Source organism: Mustela nigripes, chromosome 8 (genome assembly GCF_022355385.1).
Source record: "Mustela nigripes isolate SB6536 chromosome 8, MUSNIG.SB6536, whole genome shotgun sequence".
NCBI lineage: Eukaryota > Metazoa > Chordata > Mammalia > Carnivora > Mustelidae > Mustela > Mustela nigripes.
Window position 1 is genome coordinate 35,987,784 of NC_081564.1, and position 27,135 is coordinate 36,014,918.

General features: G+C 37.0%; 1 protein-coding gene across 4 annotated transcripts in view; it reads right to left on the bottom strand.

Moving 5' to 3' along the window:
- Positions 1–27,135, bottom strand: part of ARHGAP28 (Rho GTPase activating protein 28) — a 205,675-nt gene that overhangs the window by 77,243 nt on the left and 101,297 nt on the right. For all 4 annotated transcript variants that reach the window (XM_059409227.1, XM_059409231.1, XM_059409229.1 and 1 more), the window contains 2 exons: positions 20,860–21,062; positions 5,624–5,841 (listed from right to left, as the gene is read on the bottom strand). In XM_059409227.1, coding sequence (XP_059265210.1) covers positions 5,624–5,841; positions 20,860–21,062 — 421 coding nt within the window. The remainder of the gene's footprint in view (positions 1–5,623; positions 5,842–20,859; positions 21,063–27,135) is intronic.

Consider the following 27,135-nt stretch of genomic DNA (forward strand, 5'->3'; position numbering starts at 1 on the left):
GTGTTCTCCTCTAGGATTTTGATGGAATCCTGTCTCACATTTAGGTCTTTCATCCATTTTATCTTTGTGTATGGTGTAAGAAAATGGTCCAGTTTCATTATTCCACATGTGGCTGTTCAATTTTCCCAACACCATTTGTTGAAGAGACTGTCTTTTTTCCTTTGGACATTCATTCATGCTTTGTCAAAGATTAGTTGACCATACAGTTGAGGGTCCATTTCTGGGTTCTCTATTCTGTTACAAAGATCTACATGTCTGTTTTTGTGCCAGTACCATACTAGCTTGATGATTACAGGCTTGCAATATAGCTTGAAGACCAGCATTTGTCACAGGTTTTCTATTGCTTCCTGTTCCAGTTTTGGTAGTTTATATGATTCTAGGAATATATCCACTTCTTCCAGGGAGAACGAGAGAAAGAGAGAGAGAGAGAGAGAGAGAGAACAAGCAAGCAGAAGGACAAGGAGAAGCAGGCTCCCCACTGAGCAGAGAGCTGGTCACAAGGCCTAATCCTAGGACCCTGGGATCATGGGTTAAGCGGCTCAGACGAAGGCAACGCTTGAACTGATTGAGCCACCCAGGCGGCCCCCAATATTCTTCTGATGTCCATTAAATGATAAATCGTTCTTCACTCCCTCATTTTCAATCTACAGGTGTCTTTGGGTCTAAAATGAATCTCTTGTAGACAGCATATTGATGGCTCTTGCTTTTTTCATCCAATCTGATACCCTTTCAAAGGTTTTCATTGGAGCATTTAGCCCATTTATATTCAGAGTAACTACTGAAAGATATGGATTTAGTGCCATTGTATTATCTGTAAAGTCCCTGTTTCCATAGACTGTCTGGTTCTTTTGGTCTATGTTACTTTTGCACTCTCTCTTTGCTTACAGGACCCCCTTTTATATTGCTTGCAGGGCTGGTTTAGTGGTCACAAATTCTTTTAGCTCTTGGCTTTTGTTTTTTTGGTTTTTGTTTTAATTAATTAATTGACACAGAAAGAGAGAGCATGTGCATAAGTGGGGGGGTAGCAGGCAGAGGAGGAGGGAGAGGCAGACTCCCCACTGAGGAGGGAGCCCAATGCAGGGCTCAATCCCAGAACTCTGGGATCATGACCTTAGCCAAAGGTAGATGCTTAGCTGACTGAGCCATCCAGGAGCCCCTTTTTAGTTTCTGTTTGTCCTAGAAGCTCTTTATCTCTCCTTCCATTCTGAATGACAGCCTTGCTGGATAAAGTATTCTTGGTTGCATTTTTTTTTTTTTTTAATTTAGTACCCTGAATGTATCATGCCAGCCCTTTCTGGCCTGCCTGGTCCCTGTGGATCGGTCTGCTGCCAGTCTAATGTTCCTACCCTATACAATAAGGAACTCTTATCTCAAGCTGCTTTCAGGATTTTTTCTTTATCTCTGAAATTTGCAAGCTTCACTATTAAATGTCAGGGTGTTGACTACTTATATTGATTCTGAGGGGGGATTCACTGTGCTTCCTGGACTTGAATGCCTGTTTCCTTCCCCAAATTAGGGAAGTTCTCAACCATGATTTGCTCAAAGATATCTTCTGTTCCCCCACCTTCTTCTTCTGCAACCTCAATAATTCCAATATTGTTTTGGTTTATGGTATCACTAATTTCTCCCTTCATGGTCCATTAGGGTTTTTTTCTTCCTTTTGCTCAGCTTCCTTCTTTTACATCATTTTGTCTTCTATGTCACTGACTCTCTCTTCTGCCTCAGTTCCCCTATCTGTTAAAACATTCATTTTAGACTACATCTTAGTTAAAGCATTTTTAATTTCGGTCTGATTAGATTTTATTTCTGCACTAGGAGATTCTCTAGTGTCTTTTAAGCTTTTTTCAAGCCTAGCTAGTAACTTTATCATTGTTATTCTGAATTCTGGTTCTGACATTTTCTTATAACCGTACCAATTAGATTTGGGGCAGAGAGTATTACCTCTGGTTCTTCCTTTTGTTGTGAATTTCACCTTCTAGTTGTTTTGTCCAGAGAAAAGTAGATGAAGAAGAGAGCAAAATAAAAAATATCAACCACGACCCCAGTAAAATATACACTAGACAAATCTGAAGAGGTCAGCAAGCAAACAAGAAGAGGAAAAGGGGGGCAGAGAATATAATCTTACAGATGGACAGAAAAGAGTAATCCACTTGATCCTGGGTGTGTTTTGGTCTATTTGTTAGAAGACACTAAATCCCAAAATTGTAAAGAAATAAAAACTTATACATATAAGAAAATAAAAGTGAATACAGTAAAATGAAGCCCAAAATGAAGAATATATCTATAAAATGTAAATGTAAAATTAAAAATTTTTTTAAAAACCTGAAAAACAAAGAGTTGATGAAATAAGAAACTAGGTGAAAAGGAAAAAAAAAACAGAAAATTTTAAAATGAAATACAAAAGATTCATGAGAAATTCTATATACTATTTTCCCTTATTGCAGGAGTTTTTAAATTCTGTGTGATCCATAAACTTGGTATTTGCCTGATGCTCCTGCTGGACTTCTGGGGGAAGATTCTGAAATTCTGGGAATCTGTTGCATGGATTCTCAGGTATCTTTGCCTGGGTGGAACTGTACCACCCTTGCCAGACAGCCGGCCTCAGCGTAAGCTATTTCAGGTTGCTCTCTGTGGCTTTTGTTCCCTGAAGGCTTTTCACACCGCTTTAGAGGACGAACAAAAAAGTAAAAATGGCAGTGTCCTGATCTGCTGAACAACTAGTGTCGCCAGTCTTCAGTGCACCCTCAGGGAAAAGCAGTTAATCCCTTCTGTGTGTGCTAAACTCTGCAGACTCCTGCGATGCACACCCACACAAATTCTCCTGGGAGGGGGGTCTCATCATGGTCCCCTGGCTCACTGGGCCCCTACTTGGGGAGTAGTTGCCTGATCCTATGACAACCCCTGCTGTTTCTCTCGGGGGGGGGGGGGGCGCAGAGTGGGAGGAGAAGCAGCATGTTGGAGTGGTTATCGCTTATTGGACCTCTGCTTGCTTAGAGAGCAGTTGCTGGACTGTGCCGTGGTTCCTGGGTTTGTGGCAACACCTAGCTGAGAGCCCATTCCAGGCTCACTGAATATAGCTGGCTTCCTGGCTCCAAAGTTTGGAACTCTGCCACACTCAGGCAACCCCAGTCTGTCTGTGACCCTGGGGATCCAGAGACCACACTGTCCAACCTAAGATTCTGCCCTGCTTTACCACATGAGCACTTTCCAGGTGGGGATGTCCCTCACTGGAGAAGACTTCTAAAAGTTCTGATTTTGAACTCTGCAGCTTTATCAGTTTCCAGTAGCTGGCTTATAGAGGCTCCTTCCCCACCACAGTTTATCTTATGATATATCCCCTCAGATTTATGTCTCTGCACCTCCTACCTTGCAAAAAATGTTCGCTTTTCTATTTGTAGGATTTCAGCAATTCTCTTCTTATATCTCAGGTTGAATTCAGAGGGTTTCAGAATGGTTTGATAGGTATGTGGCTGAATTCCTGGGACCAGATGAAACGAGGGTCCCCTACTCTTTTGCCATCTTCCCTAGAAAGCCCTACCATATTTTCTTAAAGGCTAGCTTTATATGGGTCTTTACATTTTTGTTGAAGAACAATCTGAATTCTGAACTTGCATAAACAATGCCAGGCTTTCATGGACTTCCAGATGCTACCCTTCTCGGTATAGTGCAAGACCTCTACTCCCTTCACCTATAACCACTCTCCCTGCTGCACACCCATTCTCTGTTCACTCTGGAATGGGGCCTCAGCAGAAAGAGTAGAAGGGAGAAGAGGAAGATGTGCAGGAGAGAGAGTGCCCAGGGCCATTCCCCTTGCCCACCATAAATGTGGCCGTCTCTCTGCCTTTGCGAAAGTTAAACCCAGTTTCCTAAATCTGAGTATTATGGAAAAGTAAGACACCCTTCAGTTATTTTTACACTTAAAGCCCCAGTGAGTAAGTGCCTACTTTATATTTTCCTTGAGGTTCTAGGTAAAAGAGGGAAGAACACTGTTTCTATGTGACAAGAAGTTTTTAAAGCTTTAGAAAACATAAAGAAGCACTGTATGCATCTTCTTGAGTACCTGCAGGATTCGGAGAAGCTGCAGATACTCTCCTATTTTGCAGTTTGCTAGGTTAGAGGAAAAATCTTAGTCTGAAGTAACTAGAAACAAATGGGAAAGGAAGCATAAAGACCAAGTTCTTAGGAATCACTTGAAACAATCTGGGGGATAAACGTAAAATGACCCAAGGAATTTACACCAGCAGGGTAAACCTTTTCTTTGATAAGTATCTTGGCCAAGATTCTCATGGCTAAAGCCCTTACTTCAAGTTGTGGGTGTCACTTTTACTCAAATATAGATATAGAAATCTTGCCTTCCACAAAGATACAGGTTTCAACTAGGATGAAAACTGAAACAGCACAAAACTAAAAATGGACTGCCTTAGGTATATTATTTTGTACTGTGAAAAGTTCTAGAACTGTACTGCTCAATACATTAGCTACAAGCCATATGTGGCAATTTAGATTTAAATCAATTAAGATTAAATAAAATTAAAATTTCAGTACCTTATTCACACTAGCTACATATTGGACACACACTAGCTGCCCTTTTGGAAAGCACAGAAATCATTTCCATCACTTTAGAAAGCTCTAAAGGACAGTGCTATTCTAGGGTATTATCAGCAAAAACACAAAGAGCAACTTGGAAATATGAGCTACTCTGACAACTACCCAGGTTGATTCATGTATCTAAGAGAAGATATGACTTTTAGATAACCTAAAGTAACTCAGATTGGAGGCTGCCTTCAAGCAAGCCTGCTACCCAATATTCTTTAAGTTTTAATTTATGTCTTATGACAACAAATTAAATAGTAATCAACATAGATCAGAGTGATTAACTAACTTGTTCCAGGCAACTATCTGTAACTATAGCAGAAAATCAAGTTTCTTTTTTTTTTTTCTATATATCCCCAAAACGCCAAGAATTCTATCTGCATAGAACCTAATGTAGGACATAGGATCTTGCACACTGAAGGTATCCAGTAATACTGGTTGCATCACTGATACAATTATTGATTTCAGCGATGCAATGAATGAAGGAATAAATGAGTAGAGCTAATAGTAACATAGAGCAATAGGAGAACATGACTAAGAGCCTCAGAAATAAGATTGTGGCCACAGAATTACTAAGGGTGAGCTGGAATTTCAACCAGCCCTTTCTCAGAAAACATGTGATGCTTTCCTTATGTTTCTGAATCATTCTGTTGCCCACTTAATTAATGCTGTATCTTTCACTTTTTACTGCTTGCTTAGAATACTTTGGACTCACTTCCCTGGGAGTCCTTTGTCTGTTCACAGAATTTCCACCCAGTGCTAGATTTATTAAGTAAAGTCTCTGTGAATCCTAGGCACAAAGATTTGTTCCATTACCAAAGAAGGGAACAAATTTAGTGTTGAGGGAGACTGCTATAGGGGGGATAAGGAATAACACTTAAGTTTCAAATTTGTAAAAAATTTTGCAATCTGCTGTCTGCTTTAGTTTTCTCTAAAAGAGACAGGATGACCAACTTTTTCTAAGATCTTCTTCATGTTCTCCCTCTCACCCCTAATCAAGCCAAAATTCTGAGCCGTGTTCATTACTTACAGGAGATTCGCTGACTCCAAAGATGTCTCTGACATCCCGAACAGACTGCTTGTTCTTTTTTCTCATGGTTTGAGTGTAAGTATTATATCTCTTTTTCACAGCAGCTGCTTGGGTTCGAGTCAGTGTAGAGAGCAAGGCTTTGCCATCCTCCTCTTCATTACCCGAGATCAGGGTTGATAAACCCACGTCTTGCAACCACTCTGCTTCAAGTTCTCCTTCTGAAAAATAACATTACCAAGAAAAGGTTAGAGCAGTCTGCATTTGATTAGACAACATGTGTATCTACAGGCCTGTTCATATCAGGGTATTAGGAAGTGTCAATAAACACTATATAAAGGCCATCTTGGACCCTGAGGGCATGTTAAGTGAAATAAACCAGAAAAAGACAAATACTGTATGATCTCACTTCTATGTGAAATCTTAAAAGAAAATAAAAACAAACAAACAAAAACCTCACAAGCTCATAGATACAGAGAACCAACTAGTGGTCGTCAGAGGTAGGAAGTAGGAGGTAGGTGAAATAGGTGAAGGGAGCAAAGGTATAAGCTTCCTGTTATAAGTCATGGGGATGTACTGCATGGCATGGTGATAATAATAATAAATAATACTATGTCGTAATATTAGAAAGTTGCTAAAAGAGTAGATCTTAAACACTGTCATCACAAGAAAAAAAAATCTAGCTATAGTGATAGATGTAAACTAGACTTGTTGTGGTGATCACTTTGCAATGTATACAAATATCGTATCATTATATTGTACACCTGAAACTAGTATATCATATGTCAGTTATATCTCAATTAAAAAAAAAAAAGAAACCATCCTTTTTTCCAGAGTAATTCTGGGAAAGACCTGTAGGAATGAATTAAAAATCCGTATATTTTTAAAGCATTTATTTATTTGAGAAACAGCAATGCATGTGTGTGCACGTGGGAGGAAGGGCAGATGGAGGAGAGAGAGAGAGAGATAAGCAGGCTCCACTTGCACTCAGAGCCTGACACAGGGCTTAATGTCATGACCTTGAGTTCACTACGTGAGCCAAAATCAAGAGTCAGACGCTTACTTGACTGAGCTACCCAGCGCCCCATACAATATTTTTTAAATAAGTCAATTTTTTGAGTATTTTCTAGGAGAGTAAGGTAAATTGGCCATTTAGTAAGGTAATTTTCTTTACCAGAGTGTTAAATATAAGCCATAGTTGGACTTCCAATCTCAAACAATGATAAAATATGAATATTTAAACTAACTGTAATGGAAAAAGAGTGGCTTAGTGATACAGAAAAGGGTTTTTTAATCATTCAAATTCTGGTTTAAATCCCAATGCAACCATTTACTAGGTGAATGGCTTTGGACGAGTTTTAGCTCTAGGTTTCTGTCCTGCTTAGCAAAATTGAGGTAATAATAAGATGTATCAGTGACTATAAGGATTATTTTATTAATTTATTCATGAGAGATGGCAAAGACTCTGGAACAGAGGATGAATTCAATAGATATTCATTCTCTTGCTTTTCTCCAAAAGTCTGAATATTAGGTAATCTTTCTTTTTTTTCAGAAGGAAACTAAAAAACCTGAAATTCATCATAATGAGGGTTAGATACTATTGTAAATTAGATGTGCAGAAATAATTTTAAAAATTCAGAATAACAACATCATGTAATGGAAAATTCACTACAAAAACATTCCTGGAAATATACTAAACAGGTATTACCTGAATTAGGTTTATTTAAAGTGCAGATTATACTGATTTATAAATAGCCTGTCAAGTCATCAATCTAAGACTCTTGGGACTCTGCTTACATTATTTCGTCACTGGTATATGAACAAAGCCTCCTAAATGTACTTTACAGGTTCAATTTCTTAGCTAGGCAATCTTTTCTTTGCTCTGTTGTTTCTATTATTCATTTCCTTTATAAGCTATCCCTTTAACAGAAAATGAAAAGGTAAACATAAACTTACTAGCCTTAATCTAAAATAATAAACTTTTTAAATTAGTGAGCTCTGACTTTGAAATCTTCCTTTACTTAAGCCATAGATAAGATTTTCATTTTTAAGAAAAAATTTACAAAAACATTTAATATTAAAGTTTTAAAAACTGGAATTTTTCCTCCCTCCACCTCTGTAAACAGTAATCAAAGAGTAGGAGGAAGGAGTAATAGGTGTTAAACATATACTAGGGGTGAGGATGGTCTAAATCCTTTCACTCAGACTACAGAAATCTGTAGAATATATATTCTCCATAGGAAAGAAATATCTCAAAGTAGAGATAAGTATTATTCCTGTAACACTGCTAAATTATGGAAACTGATACCCTGTATTCATCCCTCCAGTTGCCAAATACATAACTTCCACATAGAACACGCCTTTGAATTTCAGCTCCATATATCCAACTACCTACTCATCCAACTATCTACTTGACTCCATCAATCATATATCAAACTCAATGTGTTCAAACCTGAACACAAACCTTCATTCCCAACTCTAGGCCTTTTTCAGTATTTTACATTTCAGCAAATGAAACCCACCATTCAACTATCCAGTTTGGCAAAGAAACTTAGGAAACATTATTGACATCTTCATCCTTTACATATCAAAACCAATATATCACCAAGACTTTTTGATATTAATTCCTCATTATTTCTCAAAAATTTTCCACTTTATTTATCTCTTCTGCTCTGACCCTGGTCCAAGTTACTATCATGTCTCACCTGAACTGCTGCAAAGCCTCCCTTCTGTTTCTCCCATTCTGGACTCCCCTTCTAAACCATTCTCCATACTGTAACTAAATTAGACCTGGGTACCTCTGCCTTTTGCTTGGGTCATGATCCCAGGATCCTGGGATGGAGCCCTGCATCAGGTTCTCTGCTCAGCAGGGAGCCTACTTCCTCCTTTCCCTCTGCCTGCCTCTCTGCCTACTTGTGATCTCTCTTGCTGTCAAATAAATAAATAAAACCTTTTTTAAAAATTAGACCTTTCCAAATGCAAGTATAAGCCCTTTTCTAAAATAATGCCACAGTTCTTCCTTGCTCTTGGGGTTAAGCATAAAACCCTTACATGGCCCACAAGACCCAAAGCCACTGACTTTCCTTTCCAAGCTTGTACCATGCTCTCTTCATTCTCCCTTCTCTAGCGGTGCTGGCTTACATTTGGTTCCTCAAAAGTTCCATGCTATATTTTGTTACAATGCCTTTGGACATGCCAGTCCTTCTATTTGGTCCCCTAATTACCGGTCATTGAATCTTTCAGATCTCAGTTTATTCATTTCTTCCTCAATGAAGTCTTTTTTTTTTTTTTTCCTGAACCCTTCAGTCGAGGCTAGGTCCTACTTTTACCCATCCAAATCCTGCTGTTTGTGTTTTTCCTTCAAATAATTTTTTCCCCAACATACATCTAGTTATATCATTTCATTAGTTATTTTCTTTCCTCCGAGATTATAAACTCCATTAGAGCAGGAAACATTTCTGTCTTTGTTTATAACTCTGACACCAACATACAATGCCTACACAGATTAGGTACAAATATTTGTGAATTCTCCGTCAAAATATATAATTATTCTAATTCAGAAAATGAATGAAAAACATCAACTTTTGGAAATGAGTGTAGTTATCATACATATCATTCTGTAATGAAAATCCACCAGATCTGTAGGCTTGTTAGAGAAAGATATCAAAAAAAAGGAATAAAATCTTCCAGTAAAGGTAGAGTAGCATGTATAGAAATAACAATTCTGTGTAAAACAATTATGAACTCTGAACTAAGTACATGAAATAATTATTTGAGGGAATGTAGAAGAATAAAGTACAAGCAGGAACTGAAAAATAATTAAATTTTGACACAAAATGTACTGTGAGATTTACATCTACACAACTTTTCAACTGAGGTCATTTTCCAATCACTACACTATACAGAGTATGTAGGACACAAACAGAAAACCAGAGTCTTACTAATTTCAAGAGTCACAGGATGGAGTACAGGATCATTAGGATATCTGGAAAGTGAGGGGCATATTCCTGTTAGGAGGGAGCCTCACCAGAGAGAGCTCCAAAATCTGTGCGTAAACTCTCATCAAATCCTTGACTAAACATTAAACCAAAAAGGTGTATGTGAAACTCCAGGCATCCCACTGAAAAATAGCAGTCAAAAGGCTAAAATAAATGAGCCAGGCTGCATAGAGCAGAAAAGATGGTGTATAACCAAGTGAACTGTAGAACTGAAATTTACTCCCTTTAGAGAAAGATAGTGGGATACAGTCTCTAAAACATATCATAATGTTATAATATTAAATTATCAAAGAATCCCAAAAAAAGGACTAATTTGGCATGAGAAAAGATCATCATTAGAAAATACCTCTGATGACTCTGATGCTGGACAAGGACTTTAAGGGAAAGATTCTCATAAGTGAACAGAGAATTTCAGCAAAGAAATGAAAAAAAAAAAAAAAAGAAACTAAAAGAACTAACACATAAATTATAGAACTAAAATTAAAATATATTAAGTAAAAATCTTGCTGGAAGGGCTTAACAGTATATTAAGGACTATAAAAGAAAGGGTTGGTAAACTTGAAGAATACAACAATATAAATTATCCAATCTGAAAGACATAGAAAAGTATTTAAAAATATTTAAAACAGAGTCCAAGTTACCTATTGGGAATGTTAAGTTTGACTTTCAGAGAAGAAAGCCATTGTTACAGAAAAAATTATTTGAAGAAAAAATGTCTAAAATTTTCCAAACTTTGTTGAAAACCACCTCGCTTAACTAACACCAAGTAGGTCACATACAAAAGAAACTGCACTTAAGGACAACCTGCTGAAAACCAAAGAGAGAGAAAATTTGAAAGCAGTCAAAGACAACAGATTACATCAGGGGAACAACAATATGCATGTGCAGACTCCTTATTAGAAATAGTAGAGGTCGGAACACAGATGACATTTAGAATATCCAAAATGAAAATAAAAACCTGTTAACTGATCATTTTAAGTCTAGCAAAAATACTCTTTAAGAACAAAGGTAAAATAGTTATTATCACATGAATAAAAACTAAGAAGTTTATTGCTGCCAACTTGCTCTGTAGTATATACTACAGGAAGAGCTTCAGGCTAAACAGAAAAGATATCAAATGGATACCAGATATATAAAAAAGAAATAGTGAAAAGTTAAAAATGCAGATATTGGTTTCTTTAAAAGATATACAGCTACTTCCTCATTCCCTGAAATTGAGTCTTAAAGCATAAAGATATTACTTAGACACAGTAAGGCAGGTGTTTATGCAGAGAAGCAGGGTGGACTGGGATGTTGGAGACCAAGTGGGATGAGCAGGGCAAGCATGAAAAATAGAGGAACTTGATAATATATGGAGAGATTGATCAAGTAAGTATATATGTTTAAGATAGTGGAAGCCAGTTTTCTCCTAAGAAAGGAGTCACAACAGGATATAAAATCAATGCACAGAAATCGACTGCATTTCTATACACCAACAAAAAGACAGCAGAAAGAGAAGTGAAGGAGTTGATCCCATTTAAAACTGTATCCAAAATCGTAAGATACCTAGGAATAAATCTATCCAAAGAGGCAAAGGTTATGTATTCAGAAAACTATAGAATGAATATTCATGAAAGAAATTGAGAAAAACACAAAGAAATGGAAAAACATTCCATGCTAATGGATTGGAAGAACAAATACTGTTAAAATGTCTATGCTACCTAGAACAATCTACACATTTAATGCAATCCTTATCAAATTACCATCAACTTTTTTCACAAAAATAGCAAAAATAATCCTAAAATTTGTATGGAATCAGAAAAGACCCCAAATAGCCAGGGGAATGTTTAAAAAAAAAAACAAACAAAAAAAACCCACAGCTGGTGGCACCACAATGCCAGACTTTAAGTTCTATTACAAAGCTGTAATCATCAAGACAGTATGGTACTGGCACAGAAACACACAGATCAATAGAACAGAATAAAGAGCCCAGAAATGGACCCTCAACTCTATGGTCAACTAATCTTCAACAAAGCAGGAAACAATGTCCAATGGAAAAAAGACAGTCTCTTCAACAAATGGTGTTGGGAAAATTGGACAGCCACATGAAGGAATATGAAACTGGACAATTTCCTTATATAATACACAAAAATAGACTCAAAATGGGTGAAAAACATTTTGTCTTTCATAAATGTGAAACAGGAATCCATCAAAATCCTTGAGGAGAACACAGACAAATAACTCTTTGACCTCAGCCACAGCAACTTTTTCCTAGACATATTATCAAAGACAAGGGAAGCAAGGGCAAAAATGAACTACTGGGACTTTATCAAGATAAAAAACTTCTGCACAGCAAAAGAAACAGTCAACAAAACCAAAAGACAACCAATAGAATGGGAGAAGATATATGTAAATGATTTATCAGATAAAGGGCTAGTATCCAAGATCTATAAAGAACTTATCAAACTCAACACTCAAAGAACGAATAGTACAATCAAAAAATGGGCAGCAGACATGAACAGACATCTCTCCAAAGAAGATATCCAAATGGCAACAGACACATGAAAAAGTGCTCAACATCACTTGGCATCAGGGAAATACAAATCAAAACCACAATGAGATACCGCCTCACACCAGTGAGAATGGCTTAAATTAACAAGTCAGGAAACAACAGATGCAGAGGATGGTAAGGATGCAGAGAAAGGGGACCCCTCCATACACTGTTGGTGGGAATGCAACCTGGTGTAGCCCCTCTGGAAAACAGTATGGAGGTTCCTCAAAACCCATGACTCAGCAATTGCACTACTGGGTATTTACCCCAAAGATATAAATGTAGTGATCTGGAGGGGGACCTATACCCCAATGTTTACAGCAGCAATGCCCACAATAGCCAAAGATGGAAAGAGCCTAGATGTCCATGATGGAATAAATGGATGGATAAAGAAGATGAATGGATAAAGAAGATGCGGCATACGTAAATAATGGAATATCATTTAAAAAAAATGAAATCTTGCCATTTGCAATGACATGGATGGAACTAGAGGGTATTATGCTAACAAAATAAGTCAATTATAGAAAGACGATTATCATATGATCTCACTGATATCTAGAATTTGAGAGACAAGGCAAAGGATCATAGGGGAAGAGAGGAAATAATGAAACAAGATGAAACCAGAGAGGGAGACAAACCATAAGAGACTACAATCTCAGGAAAGAAACTGAAGATTGCTGGAATGGATGGGGGTGGGAGGGATGGAGTGGCTGGGTGATAGAGACTGCAGAGGGCATGTGGTATAATGAGCACTGTGAATTGTGCAAGACTAATGAATCACAGACCTGTACCCCTGAAATAAATAATACATTATATGTTAATATATTTGAAGAAATAAAAATTTAAAAAAATTTCCTGTGATGATGGAAATGTTCTATGTACATACTACCCATTATGTCACTAGACACATTTGGATACCAACACTTGAAATGTGGCAAGTATGATTAAGAAACTGACTTTTAATTGCATTAATTATAATTAAGATACATTTATATTAAAATAGTGATGTGTTAATGGCTATTATATTTGACAGCACAGATAGAAGCAAGAATAGACCATTAGCAGTTGGGTACACAGAAAGCCTGGATTTTTATTTTTAAATTCCAGTTGTTACTAAAAGAATTCAGGACGACTCTGGGAAAAGATTGATTCTAGAGCTGGTCAGGGAAAGTATGAGATGAACTTGGAAACTCTTATTGTGACAAAAAGTAAAGAACTGCTTAAAGAGGGAAGAGTCATATCAAAATAACATGAAATCCAGCTTATAGGATTGCTGCTGGTCAAAGACGGGACATTTGGACATCAAAATACATAGTAATCGTAAAGAATTATAATCCATTAGATAAAAAATATCAATGAGTGAACTTGAGTATAAATTAATAAATGTATAAATAAATACATAAATTAATAAATGTATAAAAGTATAAATAAACAGAAAGAAAAAGTCAATCAAAGTCAAATTTTACATGTACACAAAGCAGGTTTAAAAGATGTGGCTAGAGCTTCTGGGGCCATTGCCACTCTTATTTTGGCAGTGGCCCACTGTCACTCTTGAATCAAGTGTTCTATACTTATCTACCCAATAAACTCTGTAACTCCAGCTCCCCTCCCCCTCCCAAAAAAGAAAGGAGTCACAAATATGGAAGGGGAAGAGTAGAATTAACCTAGCAGGGGACGCCTGTGTGGCTCAGTTGGTTAAGCGGCTGCCTTTGGCTCAGGTCATGATCCCAGCGTCCTGGGATCGAGTCCCACATCGGGCTCCTTGCTCGGCGGGGAGCCTGCTTCTCCCTCTGCCTCTGCTGCCTCTCGCCCTGCCTGTGCTCACTCTCTCTCTCTCGCGCTCTCTCTCTGGCAAATAAATAAAATCTTTAATAAAAAAAAAAAAAAAAGAATTAACCTAGCAGTATTAGATTAGAACTGAAGATATAAATATGAACTCAGGTATTTTAACATCTTTAGTTTTAGAAATATAGATATAAATGTTTATGTATGTACATATACATTATATTATATATATAAGCATACACTGTTGTACAAGTACGTATGTGTACATGTGTGAGTATGCATATGTATATGTATGCATATGTACACCTATATATAGGTACACATATACATATATATATTCCCTAGCTGTTTCCCAGTTCAAATATGGAACACTTTCAACATCAAAATAAATGATAATAAAAGATAACTAACAACCCACTAAATAAACCAGGAGCCTGTTCTGATATAAAGAAATAATTTGTAGCTTGATATAGAATGGGATATTTACAGAGTTTCAAAGAACCTCCCACTAAAATATGTATTGACCACAAAGATGAAAGGAGTACCTTTACATGGAGAAATCTTGTATATCAGCACCTGAAGTGATTCAAGTGGACACCGTCATTAATGGGAAAATCAAAACCCTGTGAAAGGGTACAGTGAGAAGAACACAGCATCATGACCTGCCAAAGATGCAGAATCTGAATCTGAATCATCAAGAAACATTGAGACAGGGTGCCTGGGTGGCTCAGTGGGTTAAAGCCTCTGCCTTCAGCTCAGGTCATGATCTCAGGGTCCTGGGATCGAGCCCCACATGAGGCTCTCTGCTCAGTGGTGAGCCTACTTCCTCCTCTCTCTCTGCCTGCCTCTCTGCCTAGTTGTGATCTCTGTCTGTCTAATAAATAAATACAATCTTAAAAAAAAAAAAAAGAAACATTGAGACAAATCCCAGCAAAGGAACATTACACATAATAGCCTATAATCTTCAAAAGCGTCAAGGTTATAAAATCAAAGAAAATCTAAGAAACTATTCTATACTGTAAAAAACAAAAGGAACATGACAATTAATTGCAACAAGTGATTCTGAACTAGATTCTTTTATTGTAAAAGATAATATAGAACATTTATATTTATATATATTTATATTTATAATATAGAACAAGTGCAGTCTAAGGACTGGATAACAGCAATGTATCAAAAATAATTTCTTGATTTTAATATATTATCATTATATAAAGGATGGCTACATACACAGAGAGACAAACCACAGGCCAAGCCATCAGAGATGAAGATTTTAATAACTTCCTTTCAGTAACTGATAGAATAACTAGAAAAATGTGTGTGTATACAAATATATATTACAAAAAACTAAAATATATAATATATATGTGATATCAAACACACAACACATATATAAATATGTAAAGACCTAAGGTAACTGGGAATAACAAGGGTTGGCAAGTTACTGACAAATGATCAAATTGTACCAAATTTTTAAAAGTTATTTAAATTATATTTGTAATTTTTTATGTTTTAAATTATTTCACAATAAAAATATATAAGTCCATATAAATAATGTTATATTGATGTGATATAACATGTGGAGATGTTATATATTTGACAACAGTATAAAGTACTGTACAGGAAGGGAAATGAAATTATACTGCTGTAAAATCCTCTCATTTTATATGAAGAAGTGCAATATTTACTCCAAGTAGATTATGGTAAATTAGAGGTAAATATTATAATACCTAAGCAGTAACTAAAAACAAACAAACAAACAAAAAACAACAAAGCAGTATAGTTAAGATGCATATCAAGAAACTATAAAAAAACATGAAAAAGAGACAAAGACAGAGTAAAAGGATGGAAAATGATATAACACACACACACACACACACAGTGACCTTAAGAAAGCCAGAGTGTGGGTCACCTAGGTGGTTCAGTGGGTTAAGCATCTGCCTTCAACTCAGGTCATGATACTGGGTCCTGGGATCCAGCTCTGTGTTGGGTTCCCGGCTCAGCAGCCCCTCCACTGTTGCTCTCCCCCTCAAATAAATAAAATGAAGAAGAAGAAGAAGAAGAAGAAGTAGAGGAGGAGGAGGAGGAAGAGGAGGAAGAAGAAGAATTGTTAGACAAAGGGGACTTTAAGACAAGAAGTATTATTAGAAATATATTAGGGAGGGTGAGTTCAAAAGGGCCAAATTAACAAACAGGAATAGTAATCATAAATGTATATGCTACCTAGTAACAGTTTTAAAACATGAGGCAAAAAAATGACAGAATCAGAGGGGAAAATAGACACACAATCCAAGTTGGAGATGTTAAAAACCTTCTCTCAATAACTGATAGAAAAATTAGGCAAAAATTAGTAACAGTGTAATAGACTTGATCAAATGTACCAACCACCTAAACCTAGTGGGCATTTACAGACCACCACACTACGCAACAATGATAGAATATGTTTTTTTTTTTTTAATTTTTTAATTTTATTTATTTATTTGTCAGAGAGAGAGCGAGCGAGAGCAAGCACAGGCAGACAGAGTGGCAGGCAGAGTCAGAGGGAGAAGCAGGCTCCCTGCGGAGCAAGGAGCCCGATGTGGGACTCGATCCCATGACGCTGGGATCATGACCTGAGCTGAAGGCAGCTGCCCAACCAACTGAGCCACCCAGGCGTCCCTAGAACATGTTCTTTTTAAGTGTACATGGAACTCTGGCCAAGACAGATTATATGCTGAGCCATAAAATAAGTCTAAATAAATGGCAAAAGTTGAAGCTTACAAACTGTTACCTAATCATAACACAATTAATTTAGAAACTCGTAACAAATGATATATCTGCAAAAATATTTATAAATCTTAAAACAAAACATTAAAACATTTAAAACTGAATGATAATGAAAATATAACATATTAGAATTCATGGGATGGAGTAAAGCAGTGCTTCAGGAACTGTTCATATTCCAAAAGATAAAAGGGTAAAGTCAGTGCTCTAGGTTTCCATCTTAAGAAGAAAAAACAAGCAACTTAAACACAAAAATCACAGACAGAAGCAAATGCGGTTTGGCTATGAGCTGTCACTCACTTCTATTCAGCTTGTACTGAAGGCCCTACCAGCACAGTAAGACAAGATAAAGAAATAAAAGCACAAAAACCAGAATGAAAAAAGCACAATTGCCTCTATTCACAGTGATTTGTTTATGCTGAAAATCCTAAGAAATATAGTAGACAAATACTAGACAATGAATTTAGAAAGGTAATGAAATATGAGACAAAAATCAACTGTATTTCTACATACCAGTTGCTAACAATTGAAAAATGAGAGAACGAGAGTAATAACCAATCAAAAGACCCCATTGAGGATATGAATGCACAAGCCACCAGATCGTGAGAAATATTTGCAGTACATTAACTTGACAAAAGAGTTGTATCCAGAATATATAAAAATTCACACAGGTACACAATTAAAAAAAAAAAAAAAAAAGCCAAGGGGCATCTGGGTAGCTCAGTTGGTTAAGTGTATAACTCTTGATTTTGGCTCAGGTCATGATCTCAGGAGCCTGAGATCCAGCCCTGCGACCGGCTCTGTGCTCAGCAGAGAGTCTGCTTGAGATTCTCTCTCTCCCCCTCCCTCAGCCATTCCCCCTAACTCACACTCACTCTCCCTAAAATAAATAAATTTAAAGAATAACATAAAATAAAAATAGTAAAAAGATTTCACAAAGCAATTTATATGAATGGACAGTTAAGCTATAGCCACTATGAAATACCTCCACACATCCACTAGAATCATTCACATTAACAAGTCTAATATCTAATATTGCAAGTATGCAAAAGAATAGATTTGTCTGTCAGATAGTGGTGGAGGGAGTACAAAATGATACAACTGCTCTGGGAAAAAGTTGGCAGTTTCTTCTGTAGTTAAACATATTCTATGAAAAAAATATATATCCAAGAGAAATAAAAACATGTCTCCAGACTTTCACAAAATTATTCACAGCAGCGTTATACATAACAGCCCAAACTGCAAACAACCTTTAAGTCCATTAACAGTTAAATGGATAAACAAATTGCAGCATATTTGTACTATAGAATGCTGCTGTTATAAGTTGAATTGGGCCCCCCAAGAAGACAGACTGAAGTCTTAACCACCAATACCTATGAATGTAACCTTACCTTGAAACAAGGTTTTAGCAGATGTAATTAAGATATAAACTGAGATGAGGTCATATTGGAGTAGAGTGGACTCTTAATCCAACATAAGGGGTGTCTTCATAAAAAGAGAAGGAGAAAGACAAAAATTTAAGGAGCAGGCTATGGGACTATAGAGGCAGAGAATGTTGTATGTTGTCTACAAGTCAAGGAACAGCAAGAATTGTGGAAAACACCAGGAACTGAAGAGAAATACATGAAACAGATTGTGCCCAACATCTTCGGAGAGATTCCTGACACCTTGACTTCTAATCTTACAACTGTGAGAAAATAAATTTCTGCTATTTTAAGCCACTGGGTTTTGGGCTACTTCATTACAACAGCCGTAGTAAACTAATACAAACTACCCAATAATAAAAGGAGAGGAACTACTGATATACCAGATGAATCTCGAAAACACCAAGTTCAGTGAAAGAAGCTAAACCAAAGCTAATCTATGACACAAGAGCATCAGAACCATGGCTGCTTTTGGCCAGATACAGCAAGTCATGGGAGTGTCAAGATTGGGAAAAAGCATGAAGATGTTTTCTCAATTGACTAAAATGTCTTCTCTCTTGATTACTGTGATGTTACCAAGTTAGCATTTGTCAAACCTCACTGAGTTGTACATTTAAGTTCTGTGCACATAGTTCAAAAGAAAAAATCTGTAAATAAATATTAAACTCTGGGGCACCTGGGTGGCTCAGTGGGTTAAAGACTCTGCCTTCAGCTCATGTCATGATCCCAGGGTCCTGGGATGGAGCCCTGCATCAGTCTCCCTGCTCAGCGGGGAACCTGCTTCCCCGCCTCTCTCTCTGCCTGCCTCTCTGCCTACTTGTGATCTCTGTCTGTCAAATAAATAAATAAAATCTTTAAAAAAATAGATATTAAACTGTAGTTAGTAGCTATGCTTTTTGTAGAAGTTTAGGTTAGCAAATCTGAAAATATTTTGTATACTCTAGGCTTAGGCAAACAATAATAAAAGCCAGGTCTCTCATTATTAGAGGAGACAATTATAAATACAGGGGAAAAAAGATGCAACAACAAACCTGGTTGTGGTGAATTAGAATAGAAGGTTATCAGTATAAACTCACTTTTTTTTTTAAAGATTTTTATTTATTTATTTGACAGAGAGAGATCACAAGTAGGCAGAGAGGCAGGCAGAGAGAGAGAGAGAGGAGGAAGCAGGCTCCCCGCTGAGCAGAGAGCCCGATGTGGGGCTGGATCCCAGGACCCTGAGATCATGACCTGAGCTGAAGGCAGAGGCTTAAATCACTGAGCCACCCAGGCACCCCCAAACTCACGTTTTTTAATATAGTTAGCTAGCAAGTAAGAAAAGGGGATGAAGAATGACAGATATTTTCCTTCACATATCTTTCTATCTTTCTGGATCTGAAAAGGCAAAAAAGTAAGGGTGTAAGTTAAAGGGATAAGAATACACTTCACTAATGGAGATGGTTCCCTTGAATGGATTCTCATTCAATGTGTGGAAGAACTTTTTAGTTCTAATGGTTTGTGGTGTACCTAAATTATTTTTCAGACCTAAGAAGGATAGACTTACAGAAGAAGGAATGAAGAGTGAAAACGTTTTTATTTTTAAAGATTTTTATTTATTTGACAGAGAGACAGAGAGAGATCACAAGTAGGCAGAGAGACAGGCAGAGAGAGAAGGGAAGCAGGCTCTCTGCCAAGCAGACAGCCTGATATGGAACTCGATCCCAGAACCCTGAGATCATGACCTGAGCTGAAGGCAGAGGCTTAACCCACTGAGCCACCCAGGTGCCCCAAGACCGAAAACATTTTTAAAGTTTCGATTCCATCTTGGTAGTCGTCTAGCCTAAACAACTGGCTAATCACTGGCTAATGAAAACATTCTTAGGTAGATACTTACTACCAAAGTACCTTCAGTCTTTCTTGGATGTCTTATGTAATTACCTGTTGATAGGCAGCAACTGGAGATGACCTATTTTAATTCAAGGAAAGTAATTTAGCTCTTTCTAAAAAGAGTACATAAACTAGTTTGGTTTTTTTTCCAGTTCTCAATTTTCTGTTTCACTGAAAATTAGTATATTTGACAGGGTTTTTATTTTGAGAAATACAAAGTAGTCTGTTTCCTAAATATATTAACACTATGGGGCACCTGGGTGGCTCAGTGAGTTAAAGCCTCTGCCTTTGACTCAGGTCATGATCCCAGAGTCCTGGGATCGAGCCCCACATCGGGCTCTCTGCTCAGCAGGGAGCTTGCTTCCTCCTCTCTCTCTCTGCCTGCCTCTCTGCCTACTTGTGATCTCTGTCAAATAAATAAAAATCTTTAAAAAAAAATTAATTCTAGTAAATGCCTCAAAATCAATTTTTTTCCTCCAAAATTGTAGGAAATTATTTTCCCTTCTCTTTCTCTCTCTTTCTTTTTTGGAATTAATAGTCAAGTATACAAATATAAAAGCCATTAAAACCAGAATACTCAGTCTGCTAAATGATGATGAGTCAAATCAGTGATAGGCACAGCATCCCTAAGTAGATATGTAAGGAATCAATTTGGATTTTGACAGCCCTCCTTAGATAATGTCACCATGTATAGAAGCCACCATTAGCCAATCCAGTAGATATAAATCAGTGAGAGCTGGGAGCTGATATGACAAATTCTACAGATTTCATTTGTTAAACTACTATTGGAATGATGTCGACCTGCAAACAGAATAAGAGAGAGCACACAAAGAAAGACAGTAAACATATGGGACAAAAGGTCCTGCACCTTACCATCCACAGGCTTGACTTCAGCTGGTAACTGTTCTTCCTGTCCTCCCATGCTGTTCTCTTTAATGCTTTCTATTTCCCGCAAAAACTCCTCCATGGAGGTGCTGTCTATGGAGGCTTGTGAGTTGGAGCGGCTAAATGCAGGAGAATGTAGGGACTCGTTGGAGAGCATCCTGTTAATTCTTCGGCAGCGAGGAATAGATTTTCTGCAGAAAGAATAATATCTGTTGTTAATAAAAATCAGTCTTTGATGTTATAAATCACAAAATAAAATTTAGGCTTAAAATCAGTGGAGAAATGAAGTTAAGTGTGACAGAGAGGGGTTTGGGAGAATAATCTGCATTCAGTGGTGGCCCTTCTATTTTATTCTCTATAATTCATAATGACTTTGTGGCTATGCAGGAATCCCCCTGAAAATACTTTTTATAATTTTCACACACTCATAAAGTATGAAGTTACTTGTATTAGCCAAAACATATAGTTCAAGCCAATATCTCTGATGAACACAGCTACAAAAATCCTCAATTAGCAAACTGAATTCAATAATACATTAAAAGAATCATTCAATATCACTATTCCAAGGATGCAAGAATGGCTCAATATCTGCAAATCAATCAACATGACATATAACAATCACAAAAGAAAGAATATTAACCATACGATCATCTCAAAAGATGAAGAAAAAAACATAAAACAAAATTCAGTATCCATTCATGACAAAACCTCTTAATAAAGTGATTATAGAGGGAACATATCTCAACATAATAAAGGTGATATGTGACAAAGTCACAACTAACACCATACTCAGTGGTGAAAGACTGAAACTTTTCCTATAAGATAAGGAACAAAAATGTCTACTCTCACATTTTTATCCAATACAGCTCTAGAAGTCCTAGTGACAACAATCAGATAAGAAAAAGATGTGAGGCTTCCAAATATGTAAGGAAGAAGTGAAACCATCAGTATTTGCAGATGACATGATACTATATAGAAAACCCTAAAAATGCCACCAATAACTATTAGAATCAATCCATGAATTCAATAAAACCACAAGATACAAAATTAATACACTGAAATTTGTGGAGTTTCCTTTTTTTTTTTTTAAAGATTTTATTTATTTATTTGACAGAAATCACAAGTAGACAGAGAGGCAGGCAGAGAGAGAGGGGAAGCAGGCTACCCGCTGAGCAGAGAGCCCGATACGGGGCTCGATCCCACAACCCTGGGATCATGACCTGAGCTGAAGGCAGAGGCTTTAACCCACTGAGCCACCCAGGCGCCCCGGAGTTTCCTTTTTTTTAAAGATTTTATTTGTTTATTTCAGAGAGAGAGAACATGCACACAAGTGGGGAGAGACAGGTCAAGGGAGAGGGAGAAGCAGACTCCATGCTGAACTGGGAGACTGATGTTGGGCTTGATCCCAGAACCCTGAGATCATGACCTGAACTGAAGACAGATGTTTAACTGAGCCACTAAGGTGCCCTGTAGTGCTTCTATACACTAATAATGAATTAGCAGAGAGAGAAATTAAGAAAATAATCCTATTTACAACATCATCAAAAAGAATAAAAGACCTAGTAATAAATTTAACAAAGGAAGTGAAAGACCTGTACTTTGAAAACCATAAGACACTGGTGAGAGAAGTTGAAGACAACTCAAGTAAATGGTAATCCACATCATGCTCATGGACTGGAAGAATTTGTATTGTTAAAATGTCCATATGCCCCAAGCAATCTACAGACTCAATGCAATCCCTATCAAAATAATAATAGTATTTTTCACAAAACTAAAACAAATAATCCTAAGATTTTTATGGAACTACAAAAGAATTTGAAGAGACAGAGTAATCTTGAGAAAGATAAGTTGTAGGTATCACAATCACAGATTTTAAACTATATTACAAAGCTACAGTAATTAAAACAGTATAATACTGTCACAAGGCACATAGATCTATGGAACAGACTAGAGAACCCAGAAATAAGCCCACACTTATACAGTCAATTAATCTATAACAAAGAAGTTAATATACAATGGGGAAAAGGCAGTCTCTTCATTAAATGGTATTGAGAAAACTAGACAGGTACATGCAAAAGAATAAAAGTGAATCACTCTGGGACACTTGGGTGGCTTAGTTGGTTAAGTGCCTGCCTTCAGTTCAGGTCATAATCCTGGCATCCTGAGATCGAGTCCCACATCGGGCTCCCTGCTCAGGGGCAGCCTGCTTCTCCCTCTGCCTCTGCTGCTCGTGGTCTCTATCTCTATCTCAAATAAATAAATAAAATCGTAAACTTCCCCCCAAAAGTGAACCACCTTCCTATACCAAGATACAAAAATAAATTTAAAATGGATTAAAGACATAAATGTAAGACCTGATACCATAAAACTCCTAAAAGAAAACATGGGCAGTATTCTCTTGGACATCAGTCTAAGTAGTATTTTTGGGGATGTGGTTCCTCAGGCAAGGGTAACAAAAACAAAAATAAACAACTGGCAATCCATCAGGCTAAAGAACTCTGGACAGTGGAGGAAGGAAGGAAACAACACAACAAATAGGAAACTTATTGACTGGGGAAAGATATTTACAAATGGTACATCTGGTAAGGAGTGTATGGTGCACACTGGAAGGGTGATTTATGCAAGCATGACCCAAATGTCCCTGCTAATCATTATCTTGAGATCTTGTCCTCCTTCTATATTCCCATCAAACAGAATGAGTAGAATATATTGTTCAGTTTTCAAGGTTAGGGGCTCCAGGGGTGTCAACCCAGAGCAACACCCTTATAGCTACAGATAGTTGCAGGCTAATAGCTATACTATAAAAGATTACAACACGTAGATTCCAGAAGTGGATGCTGTCCAGTTGGCTGTTTGTAGACATACTCTATGTAAGTTCTCTCAATAAATCTATGTCTTGATCTCCGTCTCTGAGTAATTTCTTCAATCTCGCCAGACCATCATACACCTCTGGCTTAGCGTCTGCTGGGATGTGGTTACACAAGGGGTTAATATCCAAAATATATAAAAAATTCATAAAACTCAACACCAAAAAAAAAAGTCTAAATAAAAATGAGCAGAGGACCTAAACAGACACTTTTCCAAAGAAGAAAAACAAAGTAGTCAAAGACACATAAACGGATGCTCAACATGATTAATCGTTAGGGAAATGTAAATCAAAACTACAATAAGATATCACCTCACACCAGTCAGAATGGTTAGTATAAAAAAGACAAAAAATAACAAGGGTTGGCAAAAATGTGGAGAAAAGGGAACCCCTGTGTACTGTTGGTGAGAATGTACATTAGTGCAGCCACTACAGAAAAAGAGTATGAAGGTTCTTCAAAAATTTACAAATAAGAATATAATTCAATCCAGTAATTCCACTTCCATGTATTTACCTGAAGAAAATTAAAACACTAATTTGAAAAGATATGTGCACCCCTATATTTATTGCAGTGGTATTTATAACAGCCAAGATATGGAAGAAACGTGTGTCCACTGATAGATGAATGGATAAAGAATGTGATAAACACACACACACACACACACACACACACAAATATGGAGTATTACTCAGAGTTAAAAAGAATAAACTCTTGACTTTTCAGCAACATGAATGGACCTAGAGTGTATTATGCTAAGTGAAATAGGTCAGAGAAAAACAAATGCCATATGATTTCACTTATATGGAATCTAAAAAACAAAACAAATGAACAACTAACAAAAAATCAGAATCATAAATACAGAGAACAAACTGGTGGTTTCCAGAGGGGAGGGGAGGGGAGTAGAGCCATGCATGAAATAGGTGAAGGGGATTAAGAGGTACAAAATTCCAGTTGTAAGTCTTGGGGATGAAAAGTACAGCATGGGGAATATAGTCAATAAATTGTAATAATGTTGTTTGGAGACATACATTGACTATACTTGTCATCGTGAGCATTTTTTAAAAATATTATTAATATATAAATGTCAAATCATGAAACTCAGGTTTCAGTGGGCATGAGGGAATGAGAAGTTTTTGTTTAAAGAGTATAGAGTTTCAGTTTTACAAGAGAAAAAGAGTTCTGGAAAGAAGTAGTAGAGATAGTTACAACAATGTGAGTGTCTTGATACCACTGAGCCATATGCTTAAAAATGGTTAAGATGGTAAATTTTATCTTATATGTATTTTACCAGAATTTTTAAGATTTTATCAGAATTTTTAAAAATTGACAAAAAACTGGGAGCCTGGGAGGCTCAGTCAGTTGAGTAGCTGACTCTTTATCTCAGGATCATAAGTTCAAGCCCACACTGGGGTCGACACCAGGCATGGAGCCTACTTTAAACAAACAAACAAACAAACAAATATTTTTAACAAGTTGGCTGCTGAAATAATGAGATAGTGCGAGGAAATAATTTGTGACATTAAATAGAATTACCCTACATTAGGGTGAGGAAGAGGGTAATGACCTGGCCCACAAACACCCATAGTTAGTTCACGGAGAACCGTATTACCACAAAGCGTGGGGCCCAACCACTGAGGAGGGCAGAGCAGGCTCCTGTTATCTATGGAGGGCCACAATAGGACCACTGTCAATCTTGAAGACACACAGCTGAGAAGAGCATGGAGCAGCTTCATGGGGCACTTTCTCATGGAGTTGCTTCAATCACTAAATAAATTTGCACATGTATGCCTTTAGAACATAAAATTATCGAACAAATGTTAGTTTAAAAATCAAGAGACACAATGGGGGGCATACATGCCAAAATGCTGGAATTCTCAGAAATTTTTAAGATTTGCATAAAAATAAAATTATTTTGGGAGCACCTGGGTGGCTCAGTGGGTTAAAGCCTCTGCCTTCGGCTCAGGTCATGATCCTAGGGTCCTGGGATCGAGCCCTGCATCGGGCTCTCTGCTCAGCAGGGAGCCTGCTTCCCTTCCTCTCTGCCTGCCTCTCCGCCTACTTGTGATCTCTGTCAAATAAATAAATAAAATCTTTAAAACAAAAATTATTTTTATGTGAGGTGGTGATGTGTTAAGGGATCTTATTGTTATGGTAATCATTTTGCAATATATACATGTATCAAATCAGCATGCATGCATCTTATATTTAACCCAATGTTATATGTCAAATATCTCAATAAAACTGGAAGAAATTCAAAATACATTTGATTTCTAAGACATATGATTGACAAATATCATATTTCCTAGGAACAATGTCTGATTAACAAGAACACTTCAGTCTCCAACCATGAATAACTGAGCTGCATTATGCAGTATGATCATCTGTTCTTACTCTTATGTTATTTTTTCCTTCTTATTAATCTTCCAATTTGGAGTGGGTGTGCAACTTCTTTCAAAGAACTCCAAGTATGCCTTCTTATCCTTGGTTAGGCAAAGTTGAACCAAAAGGCTGAAACTACCTCTTAACTAATGTGCAGTCTGAGCTGTTACACCCCAAACAAGAACTCCTAGATGGAAAGAGGCAACCAAAGCAATGGCATACCAGTATCCATCCGTGGCACTATGACTCATTTAGGGAAGTTTCATTTTTATATACAGAGCAGCAGTGGACTGCTATGGAATTTGGCCACGCCCTACAGCATATGCAAAGAACACTCATTTGAATGAGCAAACAAAGAGAGGGGAGTAAGAAAAATCCGTATGATATTTTCTATACCTCCAGGAATCCTACATTTATAAGTTGCTTTTAGCAGAAATTTCTGGAATTTTATCACTGATCCTAACACTATCATACTGATAAGTAATGCCAGGTTTGAACATCAACTGACCGTGAGTTAGCTAATTAATTTATAAAACTCAAAGCATTTTAGGAAAGTATGAACTATCTACTTTTATTTTCTTATGCTATGCCATGTGATAAAAATAATTTTAGGCAGCTGTGTTTAAAACTTGGGTGGTAAGAGTTTTCTACTGAATTCTTTACAGTTTGAGAAGACAGATTCTAATGGTTTTAGTACATATGAAATTGACAAAGGTATCGTGATGCTTACTGCTTCCTTTATTATTTTTAGGCTCTTAAGACTTCTCCCTTTTGCAATAAGACCAATACTGAAAGCCACTAACAACTCTGTAGAACTCTAGTACAGAAACATCTACTCGTAAACATTCTGCTGGGGCAAGGAAAACAGAGGCAAAATATAGATCATGAGCATCTGAGTGACACACTGGTTCATTTTGAGATAATCCACCCAAAGAATTCTATAAATGCAGTGATCAACTTTTTTTTTTGGCAAAGAAGTCAGACAGTATTTTTGGGAAAAGCACATTTGGAAGAGTTC